Raw genomic sequence first — 27,580 nt, 5'->3', positions numbered from 1 at the left:
AGTTGGTGATGGACAGGGAGGCCTGGTGTGCTGTGATTCTTGGGGTCGCAAAGAGTCAGACACGACTGAGTGACTGAACTGAACTGAACTGAGATACTACAAAGCATTTTTTAGTAGTCAGATTTGTTTCTATATAGATCAGAATGTTATAGAAATCACCTGTCCCAAAAGATTTTTCATGTAATTGAATTTATCAAAATTTAGGTGAGCAAACTTGTGTTTTCATGGAAATATGGAACTCGACAGAAAAATGGAAGTTTGGTAGTTTTACTAAGAGATCAAAACACTAGTCAAAAAAGTACTCATTAAATATAATTTGTAGATAAAGTCTAGAGTAAATAAATGTGAATGATTTATTTCTCTTTGAATTTTCAGAATATCAGTTCAAGAAAAGATCTTCCACTGTAAAACATGTATATATTTTAATCAAGGCCTCAAAAAATTTTAAGAATAGCCATACACAGTTGTATAACTAATTTTTAGTAAGCATTATATTATACATTGATATGTTTTCAATTTAAACTCATTTCTTATAGTTAAAAAAATAACAAATGCACTTTAAAAAGTTCAAGTTGTACATAAATATATAAAACAAAAAGTAAAAGTTTCCTACTACTAGAATTTTAGCCATCAATTGCCAGAGATAATCACTTAGCAATTTTTTGTGTATCCTTCCAGAAATTTTCTACACATGTACAAGGATTCTCTATTAGAAATATCATAAGTACACATATACATATGTAAGTTAGTTATTAGATGACGAAGAACTATTTTGGGTGATATACTAAATAACATGAAACTACTGAAATTTGCAAATTTTTTGTTATGCTACCTTTACTGAATAAAATCCACTTAATTTAAATATATAATATGCACTGTATTGGAAAGTAATAAACTACATTTATTTAATCAATGCCTGTAATTCTTATTTTCCTTTATTCAAAATGGTACTTCTTCACGCTTAGTTTAAATTAGTCAAGTTTGTGGCAGGAGTAAAAAGCAAAAGCAGGAACAAATTTGATATAGATAGGTGATGCAAAAAGTGACCCAAAAGGGGCAAAGGCAAGACTCACATTCAATCCAGGCAGTTCCAAAGCATGTGCGCTTTACACTCTACCTCACTGCAAATAAGCGCAGGGCACAGAATTATGGAAGGAATATTTGTGAACTTGGGGATCTACAAAATTGTCAGCTAGGCACCCCACTCCAGTACTCTTGCCTGGTAAATCCCATGGACGGAGGAGCCTGGTAGGCTTCAGTCCATGAGGTCATGAAAAGTCGGACACGACCGAGCGACTTCACTTTCACTTTTCACTTTCATGCATTGGAGAAGGAAATGGAAACCCACTCCAGCGTTCTTGCCTGGAGAATCCCAGGGACGGCGGAGCCTGGTGGGTTGCTATCTATGGGGTCGCACAGAGTTGGACACCACTGAAGCGACTTAGCAGCAGCAGCAGCAGACAATAAAGCTACATAAAGTAAAGGACTGTGTCAATCTTGCTTATTTCTGAATCCTTAGTGCTGAGGGGATAAATGAATGATGACAGATAAACCTACAAAATGCTGCACTAAGTGAAAGAAAACTATTAGGTAGGGCCTGGAAGTGCCAGAATATACAGTCCAATATCCAATGTGACATGGAATGGGCTATATTTCACTGAGATATTCGTGTATATTTACAAACATTTAACACTTTATATGTTCAAGACACTACACTAGACACCAGAGACAGATAAATTAACCTGATGCTTGATCTGGAGAAACTCATAAGTAGTAAAGAAGAAATATTTTTGAACAAATATCTATAATAAACTAAAATAAAATTATTATTTATACCAAAAATGTATTTAGTCTATAAGGAAACTATTTTCTGCTCTTATTTAACTGAAAAGAGAATTCACTGTGGAAAAATTTTTCTTTACAGACATTTTTTAAATATATATTTTATGTGTATATTATAAATACAGATCATGATGGTATGGCTTCTACCTTAAGGTTTAAGATAGTTGTTCCAGTTCCTGCCAACATAACTGCACTCCAGCTATCAGGAAAAGTAAAAGGGGAGGTGAAAGTCACATCCTTTCCTCCTCGTGACATGGCCTAGAAATTGCTCCTATCACTTGCATTCATATCCTATTGCTAAAAGCTAGTCACATGGCCCCTTGCAGCTGCAAGGAAGTCTAGAATACGAAATCTTTGGCAAGGTGACTGTGTGCCCTGCTAAACTCTGGGGTTCTGTTACCAAAGAAGAATGAAACAATGAATATTGGTGGACAACTAGAAATTTCTGCTACAAGCCATTTTTGAAACAGGTAAGCTGTCAATACGTATATTCAAAGATATAAGCCTTCACAAACATTGTAACCTATCCCTCTATATGGAGGAGAGAATAAATTATATAACTCGGCTTATATTAACAAATATTAATATTATTCCATATATGTTGACATAAAGGTTTGAGATCACAACAAACTCTTCAGCACAGAAGGGTTGTCAAATCTGAGGGATTTGTTGAAGAAACAGGAAGGGAGGAAAGGGCAAATTATAGGGCTAAATACCCAAAGGTAACAGAATAACAGAATAACCATCTTAGCCCTCCTCAGAGAGCAACAACCAGGATCCCTAAGTGTAGTTGTGTGGGTTGTACACTAAACAACTCTAGGGGGCACCACTCCTAGTCATCATAATGATTATCCAACAGATGGTAGTAAAAGTTCTTGAGGGAGGAGCTGCCTTTTCCCACATGCGTAAAAGTGTCCATTGGACTAGCTACAGTACTGGCAATTGCATGCCCTCTGATGCTACTGAAGGGTATCAGTATGGGATACAGATACCCTTATACAGAAGGGATATATGTGGCACTTTAAAATCCTTGATTACTCTTTTAAAAATATTTCTAGGAGTATTAGGGTAACTGTCCTTTATGTTCCCTAAAATGCAGAAACTCAGAGTATAAACACATGAAGAGATACTCAATATCACTAACTAGTAGGAGAAACAAAATAAAACTGTAATGAGATACCATTTCACAGCTACTAGGATGGCTATACACAAAAAGACCAATAATAGTAAGTGTTGATGACAATATGGAGAAATTGGAACCCTCATTCACTGTTGGTGGGAACATAAAATGGTATATAACCAAGAGATATGAATACATATGTCCACACACAAAAATCCATACATGAGCATTCATAGCAATATCATTCATAGTAGCCAAAAGGTGGAAAAAACCCAAACGTCTATCAGCTAATGAATGAATAAATAAAGTGTGCTATATCCATACAGTGCAATATTATTTGGCAGTAAAAAGGAATGAAGTACAGATACATGTAATAACATGGATAAAACTGGAAAGTATTATGCTAAATGAAAAAATCAGTCAAAACACCACGTATTAAATGCTTCCATTTATATGAAATGTCCAGAATAGGTGAAACTATAAAGACAGAAAATAGATTAATGGTTGCCTAGAAGTGGGAGATGAAAAGATGGAAGTTGGTAAGAGGAAATTGGGAGTGACCACTACTGAGTACAGGCCTTTCTTTCTTGGGGTGATGATAATGTTCTAAAATTGACTGCAGTGACTAGAAACCACTGAATCATACCCTAAATGGATGAATTGTGTGGTATGTGAATTATATCTCAATATAAAGCTGTTTAATAAACTAAAAAGAAAAAAAATAAGACCATATATAGGGAAAGTTTTTAACTCTCATCATTGAAGACAGAAAGGTTGGAAGAAGTAAGACAATTTGTATTTTCCCCAGGAGTATCAGTCATCCTTTCCTCGTTCCAGCAGGAACCAGACAATCTGGACAAATAATCACCTAGATCTGTAAACTGCCAACTACTAGAGAGAAAGTAACTGTGTGTGCTCAGTCACCACGTCGTGTCTGACTTTGCAACCCTAAGGACTGTGGCATGCCAGGCTCTTCTGTCCATGGGTTTCTCCAGGCAAGAATATTGGAGTGGGTTGCCATGCACTCCTCCAGGGGATCTTCCCAATCCAGGGATCAAACTCGCATCTCCTGCATTGCAGGAGGATTCTTTTACCACTGTCAGAGAGAAAGTAATAGGTTTTCCAAAGCATAAATGACAATGAATAGTGGATAAAAATATTTTATAATTATTTATTTTTATTAAATAACCTTGCATAAAATGCCAAAATTTCATCTAAAACATATATTCTTAACAGGAATGATATCATCCCTAAGCGAGGAGCGGGGATTGATTCTTGAAGTATATGTTTAAAGTATAGATAATATATATGTTACATAAATAGATATAGTGTATAGCATTAAAATTTCATGGGGAAGATGATTAGGGAAAAAAATTGTCTAAAAAGAGTCCTTGGGAACATGATTTTCTAATTCCTCATTCATATAAAAAATGAGCTCTTACTGTGTTAATTAAACTATTAAAAGATAGAAATTTTGGCTCCAGAGCTCATTCATTCCTCTTGAAAGGCTCAGGGTAACCAGAAGCCCCAGATTTTCTGCCTAAGATATTGGCTCTTGTTGCCTAAACCACATATCAAGTTTTCTTGTCTCATGCTGAGAATTTACGTCTTAAAACCAAATGGTACATCATGTCAGAAAACTAAAGAAGAGGCAAAAAAGATTTATCCCTTCTCAAATTTTCTCCTCTACTCCCACTCCTACCCCCGAAATATAATCTTTGATATAAAGGATTAAAAGGTGATTTTTCTTAATTGACTTTAGCTACCATCTTCATTTCTACCCCATCTCCCCACCATCACCCATCCACCTCATATACAAGAAGACTTGCAGGGCAGACCCCATCTGAAGTCAAGCAACCGCACAGCCTCTTCTCACTTAACTTCTCTTTCCCCTTCTCCATAACATAACCTTTCTTTTCAGGGCCCTCCCCTATCTGTTCTATCCCTTTTCAAAACTAAAATGGATCTGCTTTAAATTTTCAACTGAACTTGACTCAGAGTACACTCCTAGAAAAATTCTTGTACATTAACTGCAGAATAAAAAGCTTTGATTCCTAGTAAAGAAATTTCAGACATTAGAGAGAATGTAGAGGTGATACCTCCTTCATTCCTTGGAGGTGGAAGAAAGGTAGGACACAGATCAGAGAAGGGTATTCAGCCTCTGCCTTCTGATCAGTATGTCCTGAGATTCTTTCTTCCTCACACTCCTAGAAGGTCACCTCCAGCTGCAGCTTCATTCATTATGCTCAGTTAAGATAGGAATGGTGAAGCACAGCAGTGGCTTGGATGGTCTGCTACTGCAGCCCTGGGGCTTAGAGCTTGGCCTGAATGTAGGAGCACCATGACCCACTTGCCTCCTGCCCAGCCCATCTACCTCACAATTCTCCCAACACTCCCAAATGTTTCTGCTTCATTTCAGAACCACCACTTGTGGCCTGGGTCTCTTTCTTCCCTCAGCATCAACTGAGATGTTGTCAGTTGGCTATTTGCCTTCCCCATCTCTGTTCATTTCCAAGGCAACTCATTCACTATCACGGTAATCCAAGTCTATGCCCCAACCAGTAATGCTGAAGAAGCTGAAGTTGAACAGTTCTATGAAAACCTACAATATCTTTTTGGAACTAACATCCAAAAAAGATGTCCTTTTCATTACAGGGGACTGGAATGCAAAAGTAGGAAGTCAAGAAACTCCTGGAGTAACAGGAAAATTTGGCCTTGGAATATGGAATGAAGCAGGGCAAAGACTAATAGAGTTTTGCCAAGAGAACGCACTAGTCATAGTAAACACCCTCTTCCAACAACACAGGAGAAGACTCTACACATAGACATCACCAGATGGTCAACACTGAAATCAGATTGATTATATTCTTTGCAGCCAAAGATGGAGAAGCTCTATACAGTCAGCAAAAACAAGACCAGGAGCTGACTGTGGCTCAGATCATGAACTCCTTATTGCCAAATTCAGACTTAAATTGAAGAAAGTAGGGAAAACCACTAGACCATTCAGGTATGACCTAAATTAAATCCCTTATGATTATACAGTGGAAGTGAGAAATAGATTTAAGGGACTAGATGTGATAGACAGAGTGCCTGATGAACTATGGACGGAGGTCCGTGACATTGTACAGGAGACAGGGATCAAGACCATCCCCATGGAAAAGAAAAGCAAAAAAGCAAAATGGCTGTCTGGGGAGGCCTTACAAATAGCAGTTAAAAGAAGAGAAGCAAAAAGCAAAGGAGAAAAGGAAAGATATAAGCATCTGAATGCAGACTTCCAAAGAATAGCAAGGAGAGATAAGAAAGCCTTCCTCAGTGATCAATGCAAAGAAATAGAGGAAAACAACGGAATGGGAAAGACTAGAGATCTCTTCAAGAAAATTAGAGATACCAAGGGAACATTTCATGCAAAGATGGGCTCAATAAAGGACAGAAATGGTATGGACCTAACAGAAGCAGAAGATATTAAGAAGAGGTGGCAAGAATACACAGGAGAACTGTACTAAAAAGATCTTCACGACCAAGATAATCACGATGGTGTGATCACTCATCTACAGCCAGACATCCTGGAAGTGAAGTCAAGTGGGCCTTAGAAAGCATCACTACAAACAAAGCTAGTGGAGGTGATGGAATTCCAGTGGAGCTATTTCAAAACCTGAAAGATGATGCTGTGAAAGTGCTGCACTCAATATGCCAGCAAATTTGGAAAACTCAGCAGTGGCCACAGGACTGGAAAAGGTCAGTTTACATTCCAACCCCAAAGAAAGGCAATGCCAAAGAATGCTCAAACTACCACACAATTGCACTCATCTCACACACTAGTAAAGTAATGCTCAAAAATTCTCCAAGCCAGGCTTCAGCAATACGTGAACCGTGAACTTCCAGATGTTCAAGCTGGTTTTGGAAAAGGCAGAGGAACCAGAAATCAAATTGCCAACATCTGCTGGGTCATCGAAAAAGCAAGAGAGTTCCAGAAAATCATCTATTTCTGCTTTATTGACTATGCCAAAGCCTTTGACTGTGTGGATCACAATACACTGTGGAAAATTCTGAAGGAGATGGGAATATGAGACCACCCGACCTGCCTCTTGAGAAACCTATATGCAGGTCGGGAAGCAACAGTTAGAACTGGACATGGAACAACAGACTGCTTCCAAATAGGAAAAGGAGTATGTCAAGGCTGTATATTGTCACCCTGCTTATTTAACTTATATGCAGAGTACATCATGAGAAACGCTGGGCTGGAAGAAGCACAAGCAGGAATCAAGATTGCCGGGAGAAATATCAATAACCTCAGATATGCAGATGACACCACCCTTATGGCAGAAAGTGAAGAGGAACTAAAAAGCCTCTTGATGAAAGTGAAAGAGGAGAGTGAAAAATTTGGCTTAAACCTCAACATTCAGAAAACTAAGATCATGGCGCCTGGTCCCATCACTTCATGGGAAATAGATGGGGAAACAGTGGAAACAGTGTCAGACTTTCTTTTTGGGGGCTCCAAAATCACTGCAGATGGTGATTGCAGCCATGAAATTAAAAGATGCTTACTCCTTGGAAGGAAAGTTATGACCAACCTAGATAGCATATTGAAAAGCAGAGACATTACTTTGCCAACAAAGGTCCATCTAGTCAAGGCTATGGTTTTTCCAGTGGTCATGTATGGATGTGAGAGTTGGACTGTGAAGAGAGCTGAGTGCCAAAGAATTGATGCTTTTGAACTGTGGTGTTGGAGAAGACTCTTGCGAGTCCCTTGGACTGCAAGGAGATCCAACCAGTGCATCCTAAAGGAGACCAGTCCTGAGTGTTCATTGGAAGGACCGATGCTAAAGCTGAAACTCCAATACTTTGGCCACCTCATGCAAAGAGTTGACTCATTGGAAAAGACCCTGTGCTAGGAAGGATTGGGGATAGGAGGAGAAGGGGATGACAGAGGATGAGATGGCTGGATGGCATCACCGTCTCAATGGACATGAATTTGAGTGAACTCCAGGAGTTGGTGATGGACAGGGAGGCCTGGCGTGCTGTGATTCATGGGGTCGCAAAGAGTCAGACACGACTGAGCGACTGAACTGAACTGAAGCAAACAAGTCACCTGAGAAGATTCTCAATCCTGAGTAATAATACAATCAACATAAACACCCATAATCCAAAGCATTCTTTTTTAGGGCATAAGAAATATTTTCTTCCAGTTTTCAATTAAAGCATTGTTAGGTTTTGAATCAAATGTTGGCCCTTAAAACCAATCCATTTCTTTTCCCAGTAGAATTGAACTGTTCCTATCTGCTCTTTACAAAGTTGATTTTGAATAGTGAACATTTAAATGAAAATAAGAAACTACCTTTTATATGTAATAATCTGAAATTTTACACCAGAACGACTTTATCTAATGGCTTTGAAATATAAGAAAAGCAAAAAGGAACTTGAAAAATTTCCCCCAAAACAGCTTTCCCAGTTTCGTTTTACTCAGTTATATGCTTTAAATGAAATTATTCCAGGGTGTAAAATATTAAGCAAAACATACAGGCAGTTTGGAGCAAGAAAATAGGACCAAGCTGAGATTTTTAATTTGCATGTAGAACTATGCAATTATTTTTATGACCTACTTTCATGCATTTTTAATATGATGTAAAATAAACTCTACTGTCACAACTTCCCATTCTTTCTCCAATCTTGCAGCATAGCTGGTGGGCTCCAAGAAAAAAAGAGCTCTGTTCTAATCAACTGGCTAAACAATTCATTTCCTAATCTTTAGCCTCCTAGTTTAATTCATGGCAGAACCAGCTTCCCTCTTGAGTCTTCTTACCTCAGGCAATGTTTATGTAGCAAATATATATATTGTGCCTACTGTGTACCACCAAAAATATTCTGGAAATAACTCCAGAAAGAATGAAGGGAAGGAGCCAAAGCAAAAACAACACCCAGTTGTGGATGTGACTGGTGATAGAAGCAAGGTCCGATGCTGTAAAGAGCAATATTGCATAGGAACCTGGAATGTTAGGTCCCTGAGTCAAGGCAAATTGGAAGTGGTCAAACAGGAGCTGGCAAGAGTGAACATCGACATTCTAGGAATCAGCGAACTAAAATGGACTGGAATGGGTGAATTTCACTCAGATGACCATTATATCTACTACTGTGGGCAGGAATCCCTTAGAAGAAATGGAGTAGCCATCATGGTCAACAAAAGAGTCCAAAATGCAGTACTTGGATGCAATCTCAAAAACGTCAGAATGCAGCTCAACTCCAGAAAAATAAATGACCCAATCAAAAAATGGGCCAAAGAACTAAATAGACATTTCTCCAAAGGGCTATACATACATACAGAGGGCTAACAAACACATGAAAAGATGCTCAACATCACTCATTATCAGAGAAATGCAAATCAAAACCACTATGAGGTACCATTTCACACCAGTCAGAATGGCTGCGATCCAAAAGTCTACAAGCAATAAATGCTGGAGAGGGTGTGGAGAAAAGGGAACCCTCTTACACTGTTGGTGGGAATGCAAACTAGTACAGCCACTATGGAGAACAGTGTGGAGATTCCTTAAAAAACTGGAAATAGAACTGCCTTATGATCCAGCAATCCCACTGCTGGGCATACACACTGAGGAAACCAGAAGGGAAAGAGACACATGTACCCCAATGTTCATTGCAGCACTGTTTATAATAGACAGGACATGGAAGCAACCTAGATGCCCATCAGCAGATGAATGGATAAGAAAGCTGTGGTACATATACACAATGGAGTATTACTCAGCCATTAAAAAGAAAACATTTGAATCAGTTCTAATGAGGTGGATGAAACTGGAGCCTATTATACAGAGTGAAGTAAGCCAGAAGGAAAAACACCAATACAGTATAATAACACATATATATGGAATTTAGAAAGATGGTAACAATAACCCTGTGTACGAGACAGCAAAAGAGACACTGATGTATAGAACAGTCTTATGGACTCTATGGGAGAGGGAGAGGGTGGGAAGATTTGGGAGAATGGCATTGAAATATGTAAAATATCATGTATGAAACGAGATGCAAGTCCAGGTTCGATGCATGATACTGGATGCTTGGGGCTAGTGCACTGGGACGACCCAGAGGGATGGTATGGGGAGGGAGGAGGGAGGAGGGTTGAGGATGGGGAACACTTGTATACCTGTGGCGGATTCATTTTGATATTTGGCAAAACTAATACAATTATGTAAAGTTTAAAAAAAAATTAAAAAAAAAAAAAAAAGACAGAATGATCTCTATTCATTTCCAAGGCAAACCATTCACTATCACGGTAATCCAAGTCTATGCCCCAACAAGTAACGCTGAAGAAGCTGAAATTGAACGGTTCTATGAAGACCTACAAGACCTTTTAGAACTAACACCCCAAAGAGATGTCCTTTTCATTACAGGGGACTGGAATGCAAAAGTAGGAAGTCAAGAAACTCCTGGAGTAACAGGAAAATTTGGCCTTGGAATATGGAATGAAGCAGGGCAAAGACTAATAGAGTTTTGCCAAGAGAACGCACTAGTCATAGTAAACACCCTCTTCCAACAACACAGGAGAAGACTCTACACATAGACATCACCAGATGGTCAACACTGAAATCAGATTGATTATATTCTTTGCAGCCAAAGATGGAGAAGCTCTATACAGTCAGCAAAAACAAGACCAGGAGCTGACTGTGGCTCAGATCATGAACTCCTTATTGCCAAATTCAGACTTAAATTGAAGAAAGTAGGGAAAACCACTAGACCATTCAGGTATGACCTAAATTAAATCCCTTATGATTATACAGTGGAAGTGAGAAATAGATTTAAGGGACTAGATGTGATAGACAGAGTGCCTGATGAACTATGGACGGAGGTCCGTGACATTGTACAGGAGACAGGGATCAAGACCATCCCCATGGAAAAGAAAAGCAAAAAAGCAAAATGGCTGTCTGGGGAGGCCTTACAAATAGCAGTTAAAAGAAGAGAAGCAAAAAGCAAAGGAGAAAAGGAAAGATATAAGCATCTGAATGCAGACTTCCAAAGAATAGCAAGGAGAGATAAGAAAGCCTTCCTCAGTGATCAATGCAAAGAAATAGAGGAAAACAACGGAATGGGAAAGACTAGAGATCTCTTCAAGAAAATTAGAGATACCAAGGGAACATTTCATGCAAAGATGGGCTCAATAAAGGACAGAAATGGTATGGACCTAACAGAAGCAGAAGATATTAAGAAGAGGTGGCAAGAATACACAGGAGAACTGTACTAAAAAGATCTTCACGACCAAGATAATCACGATGGTGTGATCACTCATCTACAGCCAGACATCCTGGAAGTGAAGTCAAGTGGGCCTTAGAAAGCATCACTACAAACAAAGCTAGTGGAGGTGATGGAATTCCAGTGGAGCTATTTCAAAACCTGAAAGATGATGCTGTGAAAGTGCTGCACTCAATATGCCAGCAAATTTGGAAAACTCAGCAGTGGCCACAGGACTGGAAAAGGTCAGTTTTCATTCCAACCCCAAAGAAAGGCAATGCCAAAGAATGCTCAAACTACCACACAATTGCACTCATCTCACATGCTAGTAAAGTAATGCTCAAAATTCTTCAAGCCAGGCTTCAGCAATACGTGAACCGTGAACTTCCAGATGTTCAAGCTCGTTTTAGAAAAGGCAGAGGAACCAGAAATCAAATTGCCAACATCTGCTGAGTCATCGAAAAAGCAAGAGAGTTCCAGAAAATCATCTATTTCTGCTTTATTGACTATGCCAAAGCCTTTGACTGTGTGGATCACAATACACTGTGGAAAATTCTGAAGGAGATGGGAATATCGGACCGCCTGATCTGCCTCTTGAGAAACCTATATGCAGGTCAGGAAGCAACAGTTAGAACTGGACATGGAACAACAGACTGCTTCCAAATAGGAAAAGGAGTATGTCAAGGCTGTATATTGTCACCCTGCTTATTTAACTTATATGCAGAGTACATCATGAGAAACACTGGGCTGGAAAAAGCACAAGCTGGAATCAAGGTTGCCAGGAGAAATATCAATAACCTCAGATATTCAGATGACACCACCGTTATGGCAGAAAGTGAAGAGGAACTAAAAAGCCTCTTGATGAAAGTGAAAGAGGAGAGTGAAAGATTTGGCTTAAACCTCAACTTTCAGAAAACTAAGATCATGGCACCTGGTCCCATCACTTCATGGGAAATAGATGGGGAAACAGTGGAAACAGTGTCAGACTTTCTTTTTGGGGGCTCCAAAATCACTGCAGATGGTGATTGCAGCCATGAAATTAAAAGATGCTTACTCCTTGGAAGGAAAGTTATGACCAACCTAGATAGCATATTGAAAAGCAGAGACATTACTTTGCCAACAAAGGTCCATCTAGTCAAGGCTATGGTTTTTCCACTGGTCATGTATAGATGTGAGAGTTGGACTGTGAAGAAAGCTAAGCACCAAAGAGTGATGCTTTTGAACTGTGGTGTTGGAGAAGACTCTTGCGAGTCCCTTGGACTGCAAGGAGATCCAACCAGTGCATCCTAAAGGAGACCAGTCCTGAGTGTTCATTGGAAGGACTGATGCTGAGGCTGAAACTCCAATACTTTGGCCACCTCATGCATAGGGTTGACTCATTGGAAAAGACCCTGATGCTGGGAAGGATTGGGGGCAGGAGGAGAAGGGGACGATAGAGAATGAGATGGCTGGATGGCATCGCCGACTCGATGCACATGAGTCTGGGTGAACTCCGGGAGCTGGTGATGGACAGGGAGGCCTGGCATGCTGTGATTCACGCGGTCACAAAGATTCGGACACGGCTGAGTGACTGAACTGAACTGAAGTGTGTACCACGCCTCACTGATACACACCATGGCTCTTCATTTAACCCATAAAAGAATGTTTCCATTATCCTGAGACTCTTATTTGAAACCTCTGTTTGTTTGTTTTTTAAATCCACAATGACTACAATTAAGAATTCTTGCTTGGTAAAGTTTGACAGTGATCGTGATCCTCTATGGAATTTGCACCTTTGGGTGAGCCTCTGTATCACCCAAACGTTGGCTCTGAACCCTCATCATCTAAGAATCTGGTTAGCAGTTGTCACTCATGAGCCTGAATGTAAACTACAGAGGAGATGAAACCTATTGGTGAGGAACAAGCATGACACTTGTGAGGGTCCCCAGTATTTTGTAAAGGACTCCAGGGATCTTGCCTGAGAAACTAACCACACAGCTTCTAGAGTCAACACAACAGGGTATTCCAAACAAAAATAACCCTCTCTTGCCTTTTATTTTTTGTGAGATATATATAATTTGTAAATTTTCAGGACTGTTTATATGAATACTGATGCACTGAGTAAATAGTCTCATTATTTTATACGTACCCTTTCACAACAAGCCCTCCAAATCTATTTGAACATTTAGGTGATTTTCAGCCTGAACAACTGAATATCAGTATCTCCCCCAATTTTGACAAAACCTTGTTATTTTCACAGACGCTTCCTCTTTTTATTTTTATTAGTCTAAAAGTATACACATATTTACCATTCACATAAAACAACAAAAAAAATTCCAACAGAGGCCATTTGTCCTGGATCACTCATCATAATTATGTATAAAATTTCTAATATACTCACCGTTATTTTTTTTCTAGAGGCATTCTTAATATTTTTCTGTTTCTCATAAGAATGCTCTAATCCTAGCTGAGAATCACTGTCTTCACCAAGGAGATCATCATTAGGCTGAAAATGGAAGTTGTCAATTTACTACCAACAGAATGGGAGAGACAGTGGCCCTGGCCATTGGTGCTCTGCAAGTGCTAAGGTTACATAACACAGAGGAGTCTGAAATGATGGCAGGAAAGAAGCAGAGCACCTGGTAAACCCTGCAACCATTCATAATTTGTATTGCTGAAAAAACCTTGTCTTCCTACAGGCGCATTTTTTGTTTTTTGGCTATAAAATGTACTTACCCTAACGAATAGAGGCGGCACTGCTTATTGCGGATTTGATGAACTAAGCCAAACCTGTCATCAAGACAGACCGGCCAGGGCTTTTTTGTAGGGCTGGAGTCAGTAGCCAGGCTGTCTGTGCTCATGTGATCACACTCAATCTGTAAGGATTGGAAATCAATGTGAATAATTTAAAGTACTGGATGATAGATGGCAGGTAGAGACTTACTGCTTTCCTGGTCACTGAAAACCATAACGGGAGAGTTATATCCTTCTCCACTGATAACCACGCCCCCTCCCCAGGGAATCACAGGATTGCTGTAAAATGTTTGGAGGAATTTCAAATACTAGATTATAGGTAACCTCATGGAGATTAGAGGGAGGTTTGAAGGGAAGTTAAGAACTGCTATTAAAAAAAAAAAAAAAAAACTACTATAGCCTTTTGCACAGAGTATACAGAGGACAACAAATCAGGAGCAAGGATGGCAGAGAGAAGAAGCCAGGAAAGGCTCTACAGGGGTGTGTTAGTCTTGGAGGAGGAACAGAAGTTGAATAAGAGGCTGAGACCAAGAAGCATTCCAGACGTGGAGAACAGTGCTCCCAAACCACAGAGGTCTGTTACTCACAGCATTCCTATTAGAAGTTGTGAGATATGGCTGAGGGCATGGATCTTAGAAGAACACAAGATTATTTACTCCTTAGACAAGGTTAGGCCAACATGTTCCAAAAAGGTAGCATGTGTTAATCAAGGTAAACAACTGATCAGAGGTCAAGTGAGAACAATACAAGCCCTGACTAACAAGATAGTACTGTCTGTGATACAGGTCCAATAAGCTTCCTCCTGCGGGGATGGGCTCCTGAGAAGGCAATGGCACCCCACTCCAGTACTCTTGCCTGGAAAATCCCATGGACGGAGGAACCTGGTAGGCTGCAGTCCATGAGGTCACTAAGAGTCGGACGCGACTGAGCGACTTTACTTCGACTTTTCACTTTCATGCATTGGAGAAGGAAATGGCAACCCACTCCAGTATTCTTGCCTGGAGAATCCCAGGGACAGGGGAGCCTGGTGGGCTGCTGTCTATGGGGTCGCATAGAGTCGGACACGACTGAAGCGACTTAGCAGCAGCAGCAGCAGCAGCAGGGATGGGCAAGAGCCCCAGATGGGAAGGAGGCTCTTCTTGATCTAGCCAAAGCACCTCTCTTAACTCATCCATCAAAATTAGATAAGAAAACCAAAGGGAACATGCATCTAAGTCAAGCAGAAGGAAGCCAGTTTCTAATTTCAAATGCACACTAAGTAAATATACTTCACAAGGAATTCTGCCTTGTGTTTGAGCCTGGCACAGTATGCACGGCTGAGGCTGTTGGAACGAAAGAAAACAAGTTCTGTGGCCAAGGTATTTATCATACTGAACAACAGTGTTTCCCTCTAATGCCTCAAAACTCTCATAGTCATCATGATGCCCCATGAATCATGCAGTTCTTGCTGTCACATCGCAGACAACAGACCACTCCAGAGGCAAAGGATGTTTTGAGTTTCGTTGCTTTAACTCATTGGAAAACATAATGGTAAATGATTTCTTTCTTAAGAAGGTATTCTAGGCTTGCTAAATTCTTTAATTTATTTTCCAAAATGTTAATCTGAAAACAGCATATTATGTGGAGCCAGTGTCTCCCTTACTTTTGCTGTAATCTAGGGTTGGCCTGGAGAAGGCAATGGCACCCCACTCCAGTACTCTTGCCTGGAAAATCCCGTGGATGGAGAAGCCTGGTAGGCTTCAGTCCATGGGGTCGCTAAGAGTGGGACACAACTGAGCGACTTCACTTTCACTTTTCACTTTCATGCATTGGAGAAGGAAATGGCAACCCACTCCAGTGTTCTTGCCTGGAGAATCCCAGGGACAGGATCCTGGTGGGCTGCCGTCTATGGGGTTGCACAGAGTCGGACACAACTGAAGCGATGCAGCAGCAGCAGCAGGGCTGACCTGGCAAAATCATCCTAGCACTATCAATGACTGAGAGAGAGCTTCTTGCTAGAATTTGGAGCTTTTATAGAAAAGTTTAAAAAGTGAAATCCTAATATTTATTTGTACTTTTCTTTTGATGAAACAAAAATTCAAATTTTAAGGCAATAAAAATTTCAACATAAAGTTTTACGATCCACCACTCACCTTGTATGTGCAGACATCTTTGGTGAACTTTATGTACAATGCCAATATATCATTTTCCTTAAAGAAGCAACTGGTGCAGAATAGACTGGGTCAAGTAACCTGGGGAGATTCTGGGCCTCAATGAAGTTAGCTTAAATACGTCTGTAGGACTTTATTGATGTTACTAGCTTTATTACTTGTATTCTATTTTACAAGATTATTATTTCTTGTACTAATAAATGTGTGACTGAGCCTCCAAAAAAAGTAATGATGATTAGGCAACTTAAAACTTTTGACAAAATATATAGTCCTATAAGATCAAAGATTATAATAGTGTAACTCTAGATAAAACAAGAAGTAAGCATTTCCTAGACCATAATGGACTAGTAAGACACATGGTCCAGAGGTTAATGGCCAAGTCCAGTAATAGCACATTGAGTAGGCTAACAATGAAATCCTTGACTGACTTGGGACTAAGCATTCCTAGTACCTTGGGACAAGCTTGCCATGAAATGCCTCCAAAACCTTGGTCAAAATTAAGACCAAAAGGGAAGGGACTGTAAAATAAAGAATGTTATTCATTATATAGTTCTACAAGAATCAAGTTATTTGCCACTGCAGTCACTGACCTACAAAACACCCTGAAAGGAATTCAGAGCAAAAATCAGAATGAGACATTCTGTGCTCTGGAAAAACTGGCAGAATAGGCCTTCAGATAGTTAGATATTTTCAGGGGAAAATGTTTGGATCCAGTTTCCTATATCTTCCCATACTACGAAAAGCACTAGAACCATTAACTAAAATATATGTGTTTTTCACTATTAATAGTAACTTTCTGCCAAGATGTGTGCTTGCAACAGGCACATGCCCTGTTGTCAAAATCATATATCTACCAACCTCCCCACTCAGAACAGTCCTCAGAAGCTGAGAGACCATCTCCAAGCTTATAATTCTGAGTTTGGCTTATAAAATTTTCAATTTCTTCCTCAGACTGACTATTGACTAATTTTTGTCAACATCCTCAACCCAGTTTTTTTCTACTTCTCAATCTGCAATCACTGTTCAAAGGAAAAATAATAATAGAAAATGGAATTGAATCTTCTCCCAAGCAACTAGTAGAGAGCACATTTATTAACTGGATCTGTCAACATGTCAATTTGTAGAATTCATTTCTTACTATTCTCCCACAAATAAATGGAAAGTATGCCACTGCCTTCCACTTCTTGTCCCTACCCACCCATCCAAAGGAGAGGGTGCTAATCTAATAGTCAAAACTCAGTGTTCATCAAGCTTGTTCTTACTAGTAGGTATGTTGTGATGCCTTAAAACTTCTTTGGCACTCGGTTCCATGCCCAACCTCCTGCAGTCAGTCAGTTAGACCCAGGGCAGTTTGGTGAGTCCCAAAGGCATGCCTGGATCTCCTAAGCCTGAACCATTTATTCTAAGGTAGCCTCCTGGGGTATCTTTATTAAAGTGGTATGATGATCCCATTTGCTATTGTTTCTTTTTATGTACCCTCCCTGCTGCTGCTGCTAAGTCGCTTCAGTCGTGTCCGACTCTGTGCGACCCCAGAGACGGCAGCCCACCAGGCTCCCCCGTCCCTGGGATTCTCCAGGCAAGAACACTGGAGTGGGTTGCCATTTCCTTCTCCAATGCATGAAAGTGAAAAGTGAAAGTGAAGTCACTCAGTCGTGTGCGACTCCTAGCAACCCCATGGACTGCAGCCTACCAGGCTCCTCCATCCATGGGATTTTCCAGGCAAGAGTACTGGAGCGGGTTGCCATTGCCTTCTCCGACCCTCCCTGAGAACCTCCAAAAGACAGGGATGTCAACAGCTGCTTGTTCATCATATCCTCCCAATACCGTTTACACCTAACTCTAGCCTCTCTTAATCTTCTAGATTAAGAAGAGATGGGGGTATTCTTTCTGCCCCCTTCTGATGCCTATGTCAGAAGCTTTCTCTATCTCCTTTATACTTTAATAAAACTTTACTACACAAAAGCTCTGAGCGATCAAGCCTCGTCTCTGGCCCCGGATTGAATTCTTCTCCTCCGGGGGCCAAGAATCCCGGTGTATTCGCGTGATTCAACAACAACCTTTCATCTTGGGGGCTCATCCGGGATCCTTCAGGACAAGTATCCAAACCCCATGGATAAAAATGTCATCTCTGTAAAAATTGTGGAGGAAAGAAAAGATGTGTCAACAGGGATCATCTATAGAAAGAGGATTGCAGTCTGTCAGAATGTGGTTCCAGAAATTTTAAGGAAGGTGAACATTTTAAAGGTACCTAATATCCAGTTAGAAGAGGAATCATGGTTCAATCCTCAGGAAAGGAACATGGCTATAAGGAGTCACTGCCTTACATGGACACAATATGCATCCATGAAAGAAGAGTCTGTCTTCAGGGAAAGTACAGAAAATCCAAATAGGCTCACCATCTCTGGGGCTATAAGTCCCTCAATTCGAGAGTCATGGGAGTAGGAACCCTTCTCTTTTAGCTGCAGCGTGAGATTGAAGCACTGAAGAGCATGACATGCAGGGGTCAGTGCGGGCGTTTGTACGTGTGTGTGCATGCTCTGTCGCTTCGCTCATGTCCAACTCTTTGCGATCCTGTGGATGGCAGCCCGCCGGGTTCCTCTGCCCGTGGGATTCTCCAGGCAGGAATGCTGGAGTGGGTTGCCATGCCCTCCTCCAGGGGATCTTCCCGAGCCAGGGATCAAACCTGTGTCTTCTGCGTCGCCTGCATCGCCGGCAGATTCTTTATCCACTGAGCCACCTGAGAAGCCCATAGGCGTTTGACTCCGACTGAATTGCCCTGGATTTTGGGTTCTCTTCTTGGCTTATGCTGTGACCCCACCTGCTGTAGATCCAAGGCTGCATGGTGCTCTAAGGAACTGCCTGGATTTCCAAAGTCAGAGATGCTGGGGGCAATGCACTGCACAGCTTGTGACACTTGGGCCACATCAGAGAATAGAAAAATGAATCCACCCAAGATAAAAAAATTAAAAGTCAACTTTTGTGGGAATGTACTTTATTATATAGAGTAGGATACAGCCATTTACTGGCTTCCCAGGTGGCACTAGTGGTGAGGAACCCACCTGCCAATGTAGGAGACATGAGAGACATGAGTTTGACACCTGGGTTGGGATGATCCCATGGAGGAGGGCGTGGCTGCCCGCTGTAGTGTTCTTGCCTGGGGGGTGCCATGGACAGAGGATCCTGGTGGACTATGTAGTCCATGGGGTTGCAAAAGAGTTGGACATGACTGAAGTGACCTAACAAGCAGGCACAGGCATTTATTTACTCTTGGAAGTGGAGAATGGACTGTTTTGTTTTAGATTTTTTTTAACTTAAAATTTTATTGGCGTATAATTGCTTTGCAGTGTGGTATAGTTTCTGCTGTACAGGAAAGTGAATCAGCTGTACATACACATTTACCCCTCTGTTTTGTATTTCCGTCCCTTTTAGAAGACCACAGAGCACTGAGTAGCATTCCCTGTGCTATACGGTAGGTTCTCATTAGTTAGCTGCTTTATACATGGTAGTGTATCTGATTCAATTGCAATTCACTCCACCTCTTCTTTCACCTCCTTGGTGTCCATACTGTACCATTTTTCTAGATTCCACATATATGCTTTAATATACAGTATTTGGTTTTCTCTTTCTGACTTACTTCACTCTGTATGATTTTTCAGAATGAAAAGTCATGGTTTCTGCCCTCCGAAACCTTCCATTCCAGGATAAACTTATTAATTTCTTGCTAATTTGTGTTTGCTTCTAGACTTTAAAATGTACTTCTGTCAGTTTCTGGTTCTTACTATTAACAGATTTTTATTGTACCATGTAGAAATGTAATTGATATGCAGAAGATTTGGTTTTAATAACATTTACTTTATCCAAGTAATGTAATTCTAAAAGAATCATCTTGTAAAACTATTTTCTTGGGCTTTGCCCTTTCAGCATAACGGTGTGTGTTGGGTGGTAAATAAAAAGTTCCTGTTATCGTGAAGCAGAATTTAAGTTTTATCGCTGTCAGTGGAGACTCATGCTGTTTGTGATAGTACAGAGCTGCGTTTCTTTTGCTTTTGAGTGACAAGACCATAATCCCATACTCAGCATCAAGCATCGTGATGGCCCATGTCTTCACCTGTCCATGTCTAAGAACTTTGGCTTGTCCACTGATGCTTGCAAACCTTATTTTTGAGATACGGAGATTTTAGCCTAGTAGCATGTGTGTTAATAACATTGGTTATGTTGACTCGCCATTTATAAAATATCCAAAATGTCCCTCCTGGAATATAGTAAAAGAAACAAAAAAGCCCAAATCAAAACTTTAAACACAGATTAATTGACTGAGATGAGTAGCTGTTCTTAGTTCAATTAGTTTTTGTTACTATTGAAATTACTTTTCATGCTGTTAAATAAGGTATGTAACATTTTTACTTTTTAAGTTTCTGGATTAAAACATCCCAAGTCTCAAGTATTCATTTGGTGATTGACAAATAGTATAATTAATTTGCATGTTTCTAGCGACTAATTGTTGGGCATTTCTTGTTGTGTATCGATTTTTTCCCTATTCTGATGTATTTTTTTCCCCCAGGAGAAAATTTGACAGGTAACTTCCTTGTGTTTGTTTGACAGTGGCCTTTTTAGTTGACCTCCAAGCTTGTTTTCACTGAAATATATTAAAATATTCTGATTTTGTCAACTTTACTTAGGAATTATTTCTAAGCCTTGATGGTGATGATAAAGGGCTTGAGGGTATTGTTATCTAATAAACAATAAAACAAAAAAACCCACTGTATTCATGTCCCCCCCCCAAAAAAAAGAAGAGATGGCAAGAAAACACAGAAGAACTATACAAGAAAGGTCTTAATGACTCAGATAACCACAATGTTGCAATAACTTGCCTAGAGTCAGACATCCTGGAGTGTGAAGTCAAATGGGCCTTAGAAGCATTACTATGAACAAGGCTAGTGGAGGTGATGAAATTCCAACTGAGCTATTTCAAATCTTAAAAGATAATGCTGTTAGAGTGCTGCACTCAATATGCCAGCAAATTTGGAAAACTCAGCAGTGGCCACAGGACTGGAAAAGGTCAGTTTTCATTTCAATCCCAAAGAAGGGCAATACCAAAGACTGTTCAAACTACCATACAATTGAGTTCATTTCACATGCTAGCGAGGTAATGCTCAAAATCCTTCAAGCAAAGCTTCAGCAGTATGTGAACCAAGAACTTCCCAATGTACAAACTGGGTTTCAATGAGACAGAGGAACCAGAAATCAAATTGCCAAAATTTGTTGGATCATGGAGAAAGCAAAGGAGTTTCAGAAAATCATCTACTTCTCTTTCATTGACTACACTAAAGCCTTAGACTGTGTGGATCACAACAAACTGTGGAAAAGTCTTAAAGATACTAGACCATCTTACCTGTCTCCAGAGAAACCTGTGTGCAGGTCAAGAAGCAACAATCAGAACTGGACACAGAACAACTGACTGGTTCAAAACTGGGAAAGGAGTAAGACAAGCCTATATATTGTCATTCTGCTTATTTAACTTATAGGCAAAGGACATCATGTGAAATGCCAGCTTAGATGAATCATAAGCTGGAATCAAGAATGCCAAGACAAATATCAACAACCTCAGATATGCAGATGATACCACTCTAATGACAGAAAGTGAAGAGGAACTAAAGAGCCTCTTGATGAGGTGAAAGAGTGAAAAGGCTGGCTTGAAATTCAACATTCAAAAAACTAAGATCATGACATCTGCTCCCATCACTTCATGGCAAAATAGAAGGGGGAGAAGTGAAAGGAGTGACAGATTTTATTTTCTTGGGCTCCAAAATCACTCCAGATGATAATTGCACCCATGAGATTAAAAGACTCGGCTCCTTAAAAGGAAAGCTACTACAAGCCTAGATAGTGTGTTAAAACACAAGAGACATCACTTTGCCAGCAAAGGTCCAGATAGTCAAAGCTGTCTTTTTTCCAGTAGTCAGGTATGGATGTGAGAGTTGGATCATAAAGAAGGCTGAGTGCCGAAGAATTGATGCTTATGAATTGTGGTGCTGGAGAAGATTCTTGAGGATCCCTTGTACAGCAAGGAGAACAAACCAGTCAATGCTAAAAGAAATCAGTCCTGAATATTCATTGGAAGGACTAATGCTGAAGTTGAAGTTCCAATACCTTGGCCACCTGAGGTGAAGAGCCTACTCATTGGAAAAGACCCTGACACTAGGAAAGAGTGAAGGAAAAAGGAGAAGAGGGCAGCAGAGGATGAGATGATTAGATAGCATCGCTGACTCAATGGATATGAATTTAAGTAAACTCTGGGAGGCAGTGAAGGATAGAGGAGCCTGGCAGGCTGCAAGCCAAGAGGTTGAAAACAGTTGGACACAACTTAGCAACTGAACAATATCTAGCCTTTCCCACCATATTTCTAAAGGTGTGGCCACCTACATCCTGAAAGATGAGGGAGTACTTAAAAATTTTTGAGTCCCACTCCATATCTATAAAATCAGAATCCTTGAGTCTTATGCATGTGAACATGCACTCTAATAAACTCTCCCAGGTGATTCTTATGCAGGAGGTCCTGAGAGTTTCCTGGCAGCCTTTTGCAAAGCTCCACAGAAACGTTCCAGATTGGCCTCACCCGTGCCTTAGCAAATTAAGGGAAGAGGCTATGCTTGAGCTAGAGCTTTCAACTGAAAACAGCAGCACTTCCAACCTTGCCCCTAACAAGGGGCCAGAGAGGTGACAGTACCGTTATCCAGAGGCCCCCCAAGAGCCAGGTAAATATTAATGGTCAAGATTCAGGGCATTGAGGCTCAGCTGCTCCTCCTTTATGACCCTTAGGGAGTGGGCTTTTATCCTATTAAAGTTAACACTTTCTTCTCCCACAGACTTCCTCTTGTTCAGATATCCCTGTTGGAAAAACATTCTTTTCCATTCAGTATCTGTTATTGTTCCCCTTTTCTCTCCTAGTGCAAACATATAACACAGAAGTTTTTCCATTTTCAGTTCATTTTAGTCTCTCAGTCATGTCTGACTCTTCGTGACCCCATGGACCACAGCACGCCAGGCCTCCCTGACCATCACCAACTCCCGGAGTTTACTCAAACTCATTTCCATTGAGTTGCTGATGCCATCCAACCATCTCATCCTGTCGTTCCCTTCTCCTTCTGCCTTCAATCTTTCCCAGCATCAGGGTCTTTTCAAAAGAATAAGTTCTTTCCATCAGGCGACCAAAGTATTGGAGTTTCAGCTTCAGCATCAGTCCTTCCAATGAATATTCAGGACTGATTCCTATAGGATTGACTGGTTTGATCTCCTTGCAGTCCAATGGACTCTCAAGAGTTTTCTCCAACACCACAGTTCAAAAGCATCCATTCCTTGGCACTCAACTATCTTTATAGTCCAACTCTCACATCCATACATGACTACTGGAAAAAAAAATAGCTTTGACTAGATGGACCTTTATCAGCAAAGTAATGTCTCTGCTTTTTAATATGCTCTCCAGGTTGGTCATTGCTTTTCTTCCAAGAAGCAAGCGTCTTTTAATTTCATGGCTGCAGTCACCATCTGCAGTGATTTTGGAGCCCCAAAAAATAAAGTCTGTCATTGTTTCCATTGTTTCCCAATCTATTTGCCAAGAAGTGATGGGACTGGATGTAAGCCAGCTTCTTCACTCTCCTCTTTCACTTTCATCAAGAAGCTCTTTAGTTCTTCTTCGCTTTCGGCCATAAAGGTGGTGTCAATTACATATCTGAGGTTATTAATATTTCTCCCAGCAATCTTGATTCCAGCTTGTGCTTCATCCAGCAAAGCATTTCACATGATGTACTCTGCATATAAGTTAAACAAGCAGGGTGAAAATATACAGCCTTGATATACTCCTTTCCCAATTTGGAACCAGTCTGTTGTTCCATGTCTGGTTCTATCTGTTGCATCTTGACCTGCATACAGGTTTCTCACGAGGCAGGTCAGGTGATCTGGTGTTTCCATCTCTTGAAGAATTTTCCACAGTTTGTTGTGATCCACACAGTCAAAGGCTTTGGCATAGTCAATAAAGCAGAAATAGATGTTTTTCTGGAACTCTCTTGCTTTTTCAATGATGCAGCAGATGTTGGGAATTTGATCTCTGGTTCCTCTGACTTTTCTAAATCCAGCCTGAATATGTGGAATTTCATGGTTCACATACTTTTGAAGCCTAGCTTAAAGAATTTTTGAGCATTACTTTGCTATTGTGTGAGATGAGTACAATTGTGTGGCAGTTTGAACATTCTTTGTCATTGTCTTTCTTTGGGATTGGAGTGAAAACTGACCTTTTCCAGTCCTGTGGCTACTGCTGAGTTTTCCAAATTTGCTGGCATATTGAGTGCAGCACTTTTACAGCATCATCTTTCAGGATTTGAAATAGCTCAACTGGAATTCCATCACCTCCACTAGCTTTGTTCATAGTGATGCTTCCTAAGGCCTATTTGACTTTGCATTCCAGGATGTCTGACTCTAGATGAGTGATCACACCATTGTGGTTATCTGGGTCATTAAGATATTTTTTGTATAGTTCTGTGTATTCTTGCCACCTCTTCTTAATATCTTCTGCTTCTGTTAGGTCCATACCATTTCTGACCTTTATTGTGCCCATCTTTGCATGAAATGTCCCCTTGGTATCTCTTATTTTCTTGAAGAGATCTCTAGTCTTTCCCATTCTATTGATTTCCTCTATTTCTTTGCATTGATCACTGAGGATGGCTTTCTCATCTCTCCTTGCTATTCTTTGGAACTCTGCATTCAAATGGGTATATCTTTCCTTTTCTCCTTTGCCTTTAGCTTCTTTTCTCAGCTATTTGTAAGGCCTCCTCAGACAACCATTTTGCCTTTTTGGATTTCTTTTTCTTGGGGATAGTCTTGATCACTGCCTCCTGTACAATGTTATGAACTTCCATCCATAGTTCTTCAGGCACTCTATCAGATCTAATCACTTGAATCTATTTGTTACTTCCACTGTATAATCATAAGGGATTTGATTTAAGTCACACCAGAATGTTCTAGTGGTTTTCCCTACTTTCTTCAATTTAAGTCTGAATTTTGCAATAAGGAGTTCATGATCTGAGCCACAGTCAGCTCCCGGTCTTGTTTTTGCTGACTGTATAGAGCTTCTCCATCTTTGGCTGCAAAGAATATAATCAATCTGATTTTGGTAGGACCATATGATGATGTCCATTTGTAGAGTCTTGTCTTGTGTTGTTGGAAGAGGGTGTTTGCTATGATCAATGCGTTCTCTTGGCAAAACTCTGTTAGACTTTGCCCTGCTTCTTTTTGTACTCCAAAGCCAAATTTGCCTATTACTCCATGTACCTCTTAGCTTCCTACTTTTACATTCCAGTCCCCTATGATGAAAAGGACATCTTTTTGGGGTGTTAGTTCTAGAAAGGTCTTGTGTGTCTTCATAGAACCATTCAACTTCAGCTTCTTTGGCATTACTGGTTGGGGCTTAGACTTGGATTTCTGTGATATTGAATGGTTTGCCTTGGAAATGAACAGAGATCATTCTGTCTTTTTTGAGATTGCACCCAAGTACTGTATTTCGGACTCTTTTGTTGACTATGAGGGCTACTCCATTTCTTCTAAGGGATTCTTGCCCACAGTAGTAGAAATAATGGTCATCTGAATTAAATTTGCACGTTCCAGTCCATTTTAGTTCACTGATTCCTAAAATGTTGATGTTCACTCTTGCCATCTCCTGTTTGGCCACTTCCAATTTACCCTGATTCATGGACCTGACATTCCAGGTTCCGATGCACTATTGTTCTTTATAGCATCGGACTTTACCTCCATCACCAGTCACATCCACACTGGGTGTTGTTTTTGCTTTCTTTGTTTTTTTCCATTTTAACCATTTATTAATCATCTCATTTATAGACATTAACTTTTGAAAACAACTAGGAGTACTCAGTAAAATTCAGCTCCTAAAAACTAATTAAATATTGATTTTTCAAACTTTCTTGTTGAGATTTATGTCCAGGGCTTCAGTGAAGTCACTTGCAAGCAAAACCAATGAGAGCAGTAAGTCCTAGCTAAGCTCTAATTTAGGTAAATATAGGGTTTTTTTCTCCCTCCAATTCCCCTTGTAATTTTAGCCAAATAAAAAGAATTAAACCTGGACAAAGGAAAACAGATTGCAAGAAAAAAAAAGTGTTTCCTGAAATGCCTTTTAGTTAATTTAACTTGAAGAGATTGAATTTATTTTCCTTTCATTTTGTATCCCAAAAGCCTAAATAGCATTTCTGCCAACTCATAACCAGAATCTGGCAAAGGGAGCCCTTAAATTTTGGGTACGTTGGCAAGAATCACTTCAATAATCAAATTGTATGTTAATGTAATACATTATTTTGAAAGGTAAAATATCAAGGAAAGAGTTGTATTTTTGTTGCTCTTATCCAAATTTGTGTGTGTATGTGTGTGTAGCAGTAAATATAATAGAAACTATTGTTTTATTAATAAATGTGCAAAATCTGAATCTCCAGAGCCGTAGGTTCTTATGTCATTCTTAGAAACAGTTAGATGGGTAGATGATTAGATAGATAGATAGATAGGCTGACTTTAAAATATACTTTAAAAAAACAAAAAAACAGCAACTGGTGCTTATATTAATTTTGTACCGCAAGCCATGCTTCCTGAAGGCATATGGTTTGGGGGTTGCCATAAAAAGCTGAATCTGGAGCTTTCCTTTAGAACAGAGCACTGGGTTTCTGATTTAACCATTTCTTATGAGCAGCAGATCATCTATGTCAGAACTCAGAGATGCAATCACAGCCTTTCACACTAGAAAACAATACCTACTAAAACTGAATCTGATATTCTGCCCACTCTAACCAAATACCATATCCTTTGGTGTTTCATTAAAAAATGCAGGTCCCCAACCACACCTTTAAGGTCACCGCAGTGCACAAGTCCATGGGCACCTTCCCCACCACAGTCTAATGTCACATTGTCCCATGCCCTGTGCTCCTGTTCCCAAGCTCCCTGGGCCTGGGGAAGCTTACCCACCTATCTGTCCACTCTGTTAAAGAACAACAGTTCTCTTGCTCCCTAGCTGTTTACCAGTGTGTGGGGGTATTTAATTCAAGTTTGACATCCCAGCCAGTGCCTAACACCGTATCTTCCTCAGAGCAAATACTCAACAAATGTCTGCTGAATTGATGAATGAATAAATCAATGATGAACATATCAAATGCTAAGTTTTGCTGTACAAGCCTGAATATGGATTTGAGGGAAATATATATATATATATTAAGCCAGCATAAGAGGATGGAGGTGGAATGTGCTCAAGTAACTACAGAGGGTTTTTTGGCTTATTGTTGTGGTTTTTTTTTTTTTTTGCTTGTCCATTATGACTCACTACTGCTAACTGTGAAAATTTTAGGTAATAGGGACTCTAATATTCTGCCAGTTTTGTAGGCTTTCATTGTCAAGATGAGTTCTAAAAGAGGCACAAGGTTCCAACACAGCTGAAAATCTCTGCACTACAGAGAAA

General features: G+C 40.1%; 1 protein-coding gene across 3 annotated transcripts in view; it reads right to left on the bottom strand.

Moving 5' to 3' along the window:
• The window catches only part of METTL24 (methyltransferase like 24), a 130,811-nt gene that overhangs the window by 63,063 nt on the left and 40,168 nt on the right, over positions 1–27,580 (bottom strand). For all 3 annotated transcript variants that reach the window (XM_086317365.1, XM_086317366.1, XM_086317364.1), the window contains exon 3: positions 13,910–14,049. In XM_086317365.1, coding sequence (XP_086173491.1) covers positions 13,910–14,049 — 140 coding nt within the window. The remainder of the gene's footprint in view (positions 1–13,909; positions 14,050–27,580) is intronic.

Source organism: Bos grunniens, chromosome 9 (genome assembly GCF_055505025.1).
Source record: "Bos grunniens cultivar Pamir isolate PY7600 chromosome 9, Bosgru_T2T1.0, whole genome shotgun sequence".
Taxonomy (NCBI): Eukaryota; Metazoa; Chordata; class Mammalia; order Artiodactyla; family Bovidae; genus Bos; species Bos grunniens.
Note: the sequence above shows the minus strand (reverse complement) of the source record. Positions and strands in the feature narration are given on the sequence as shown.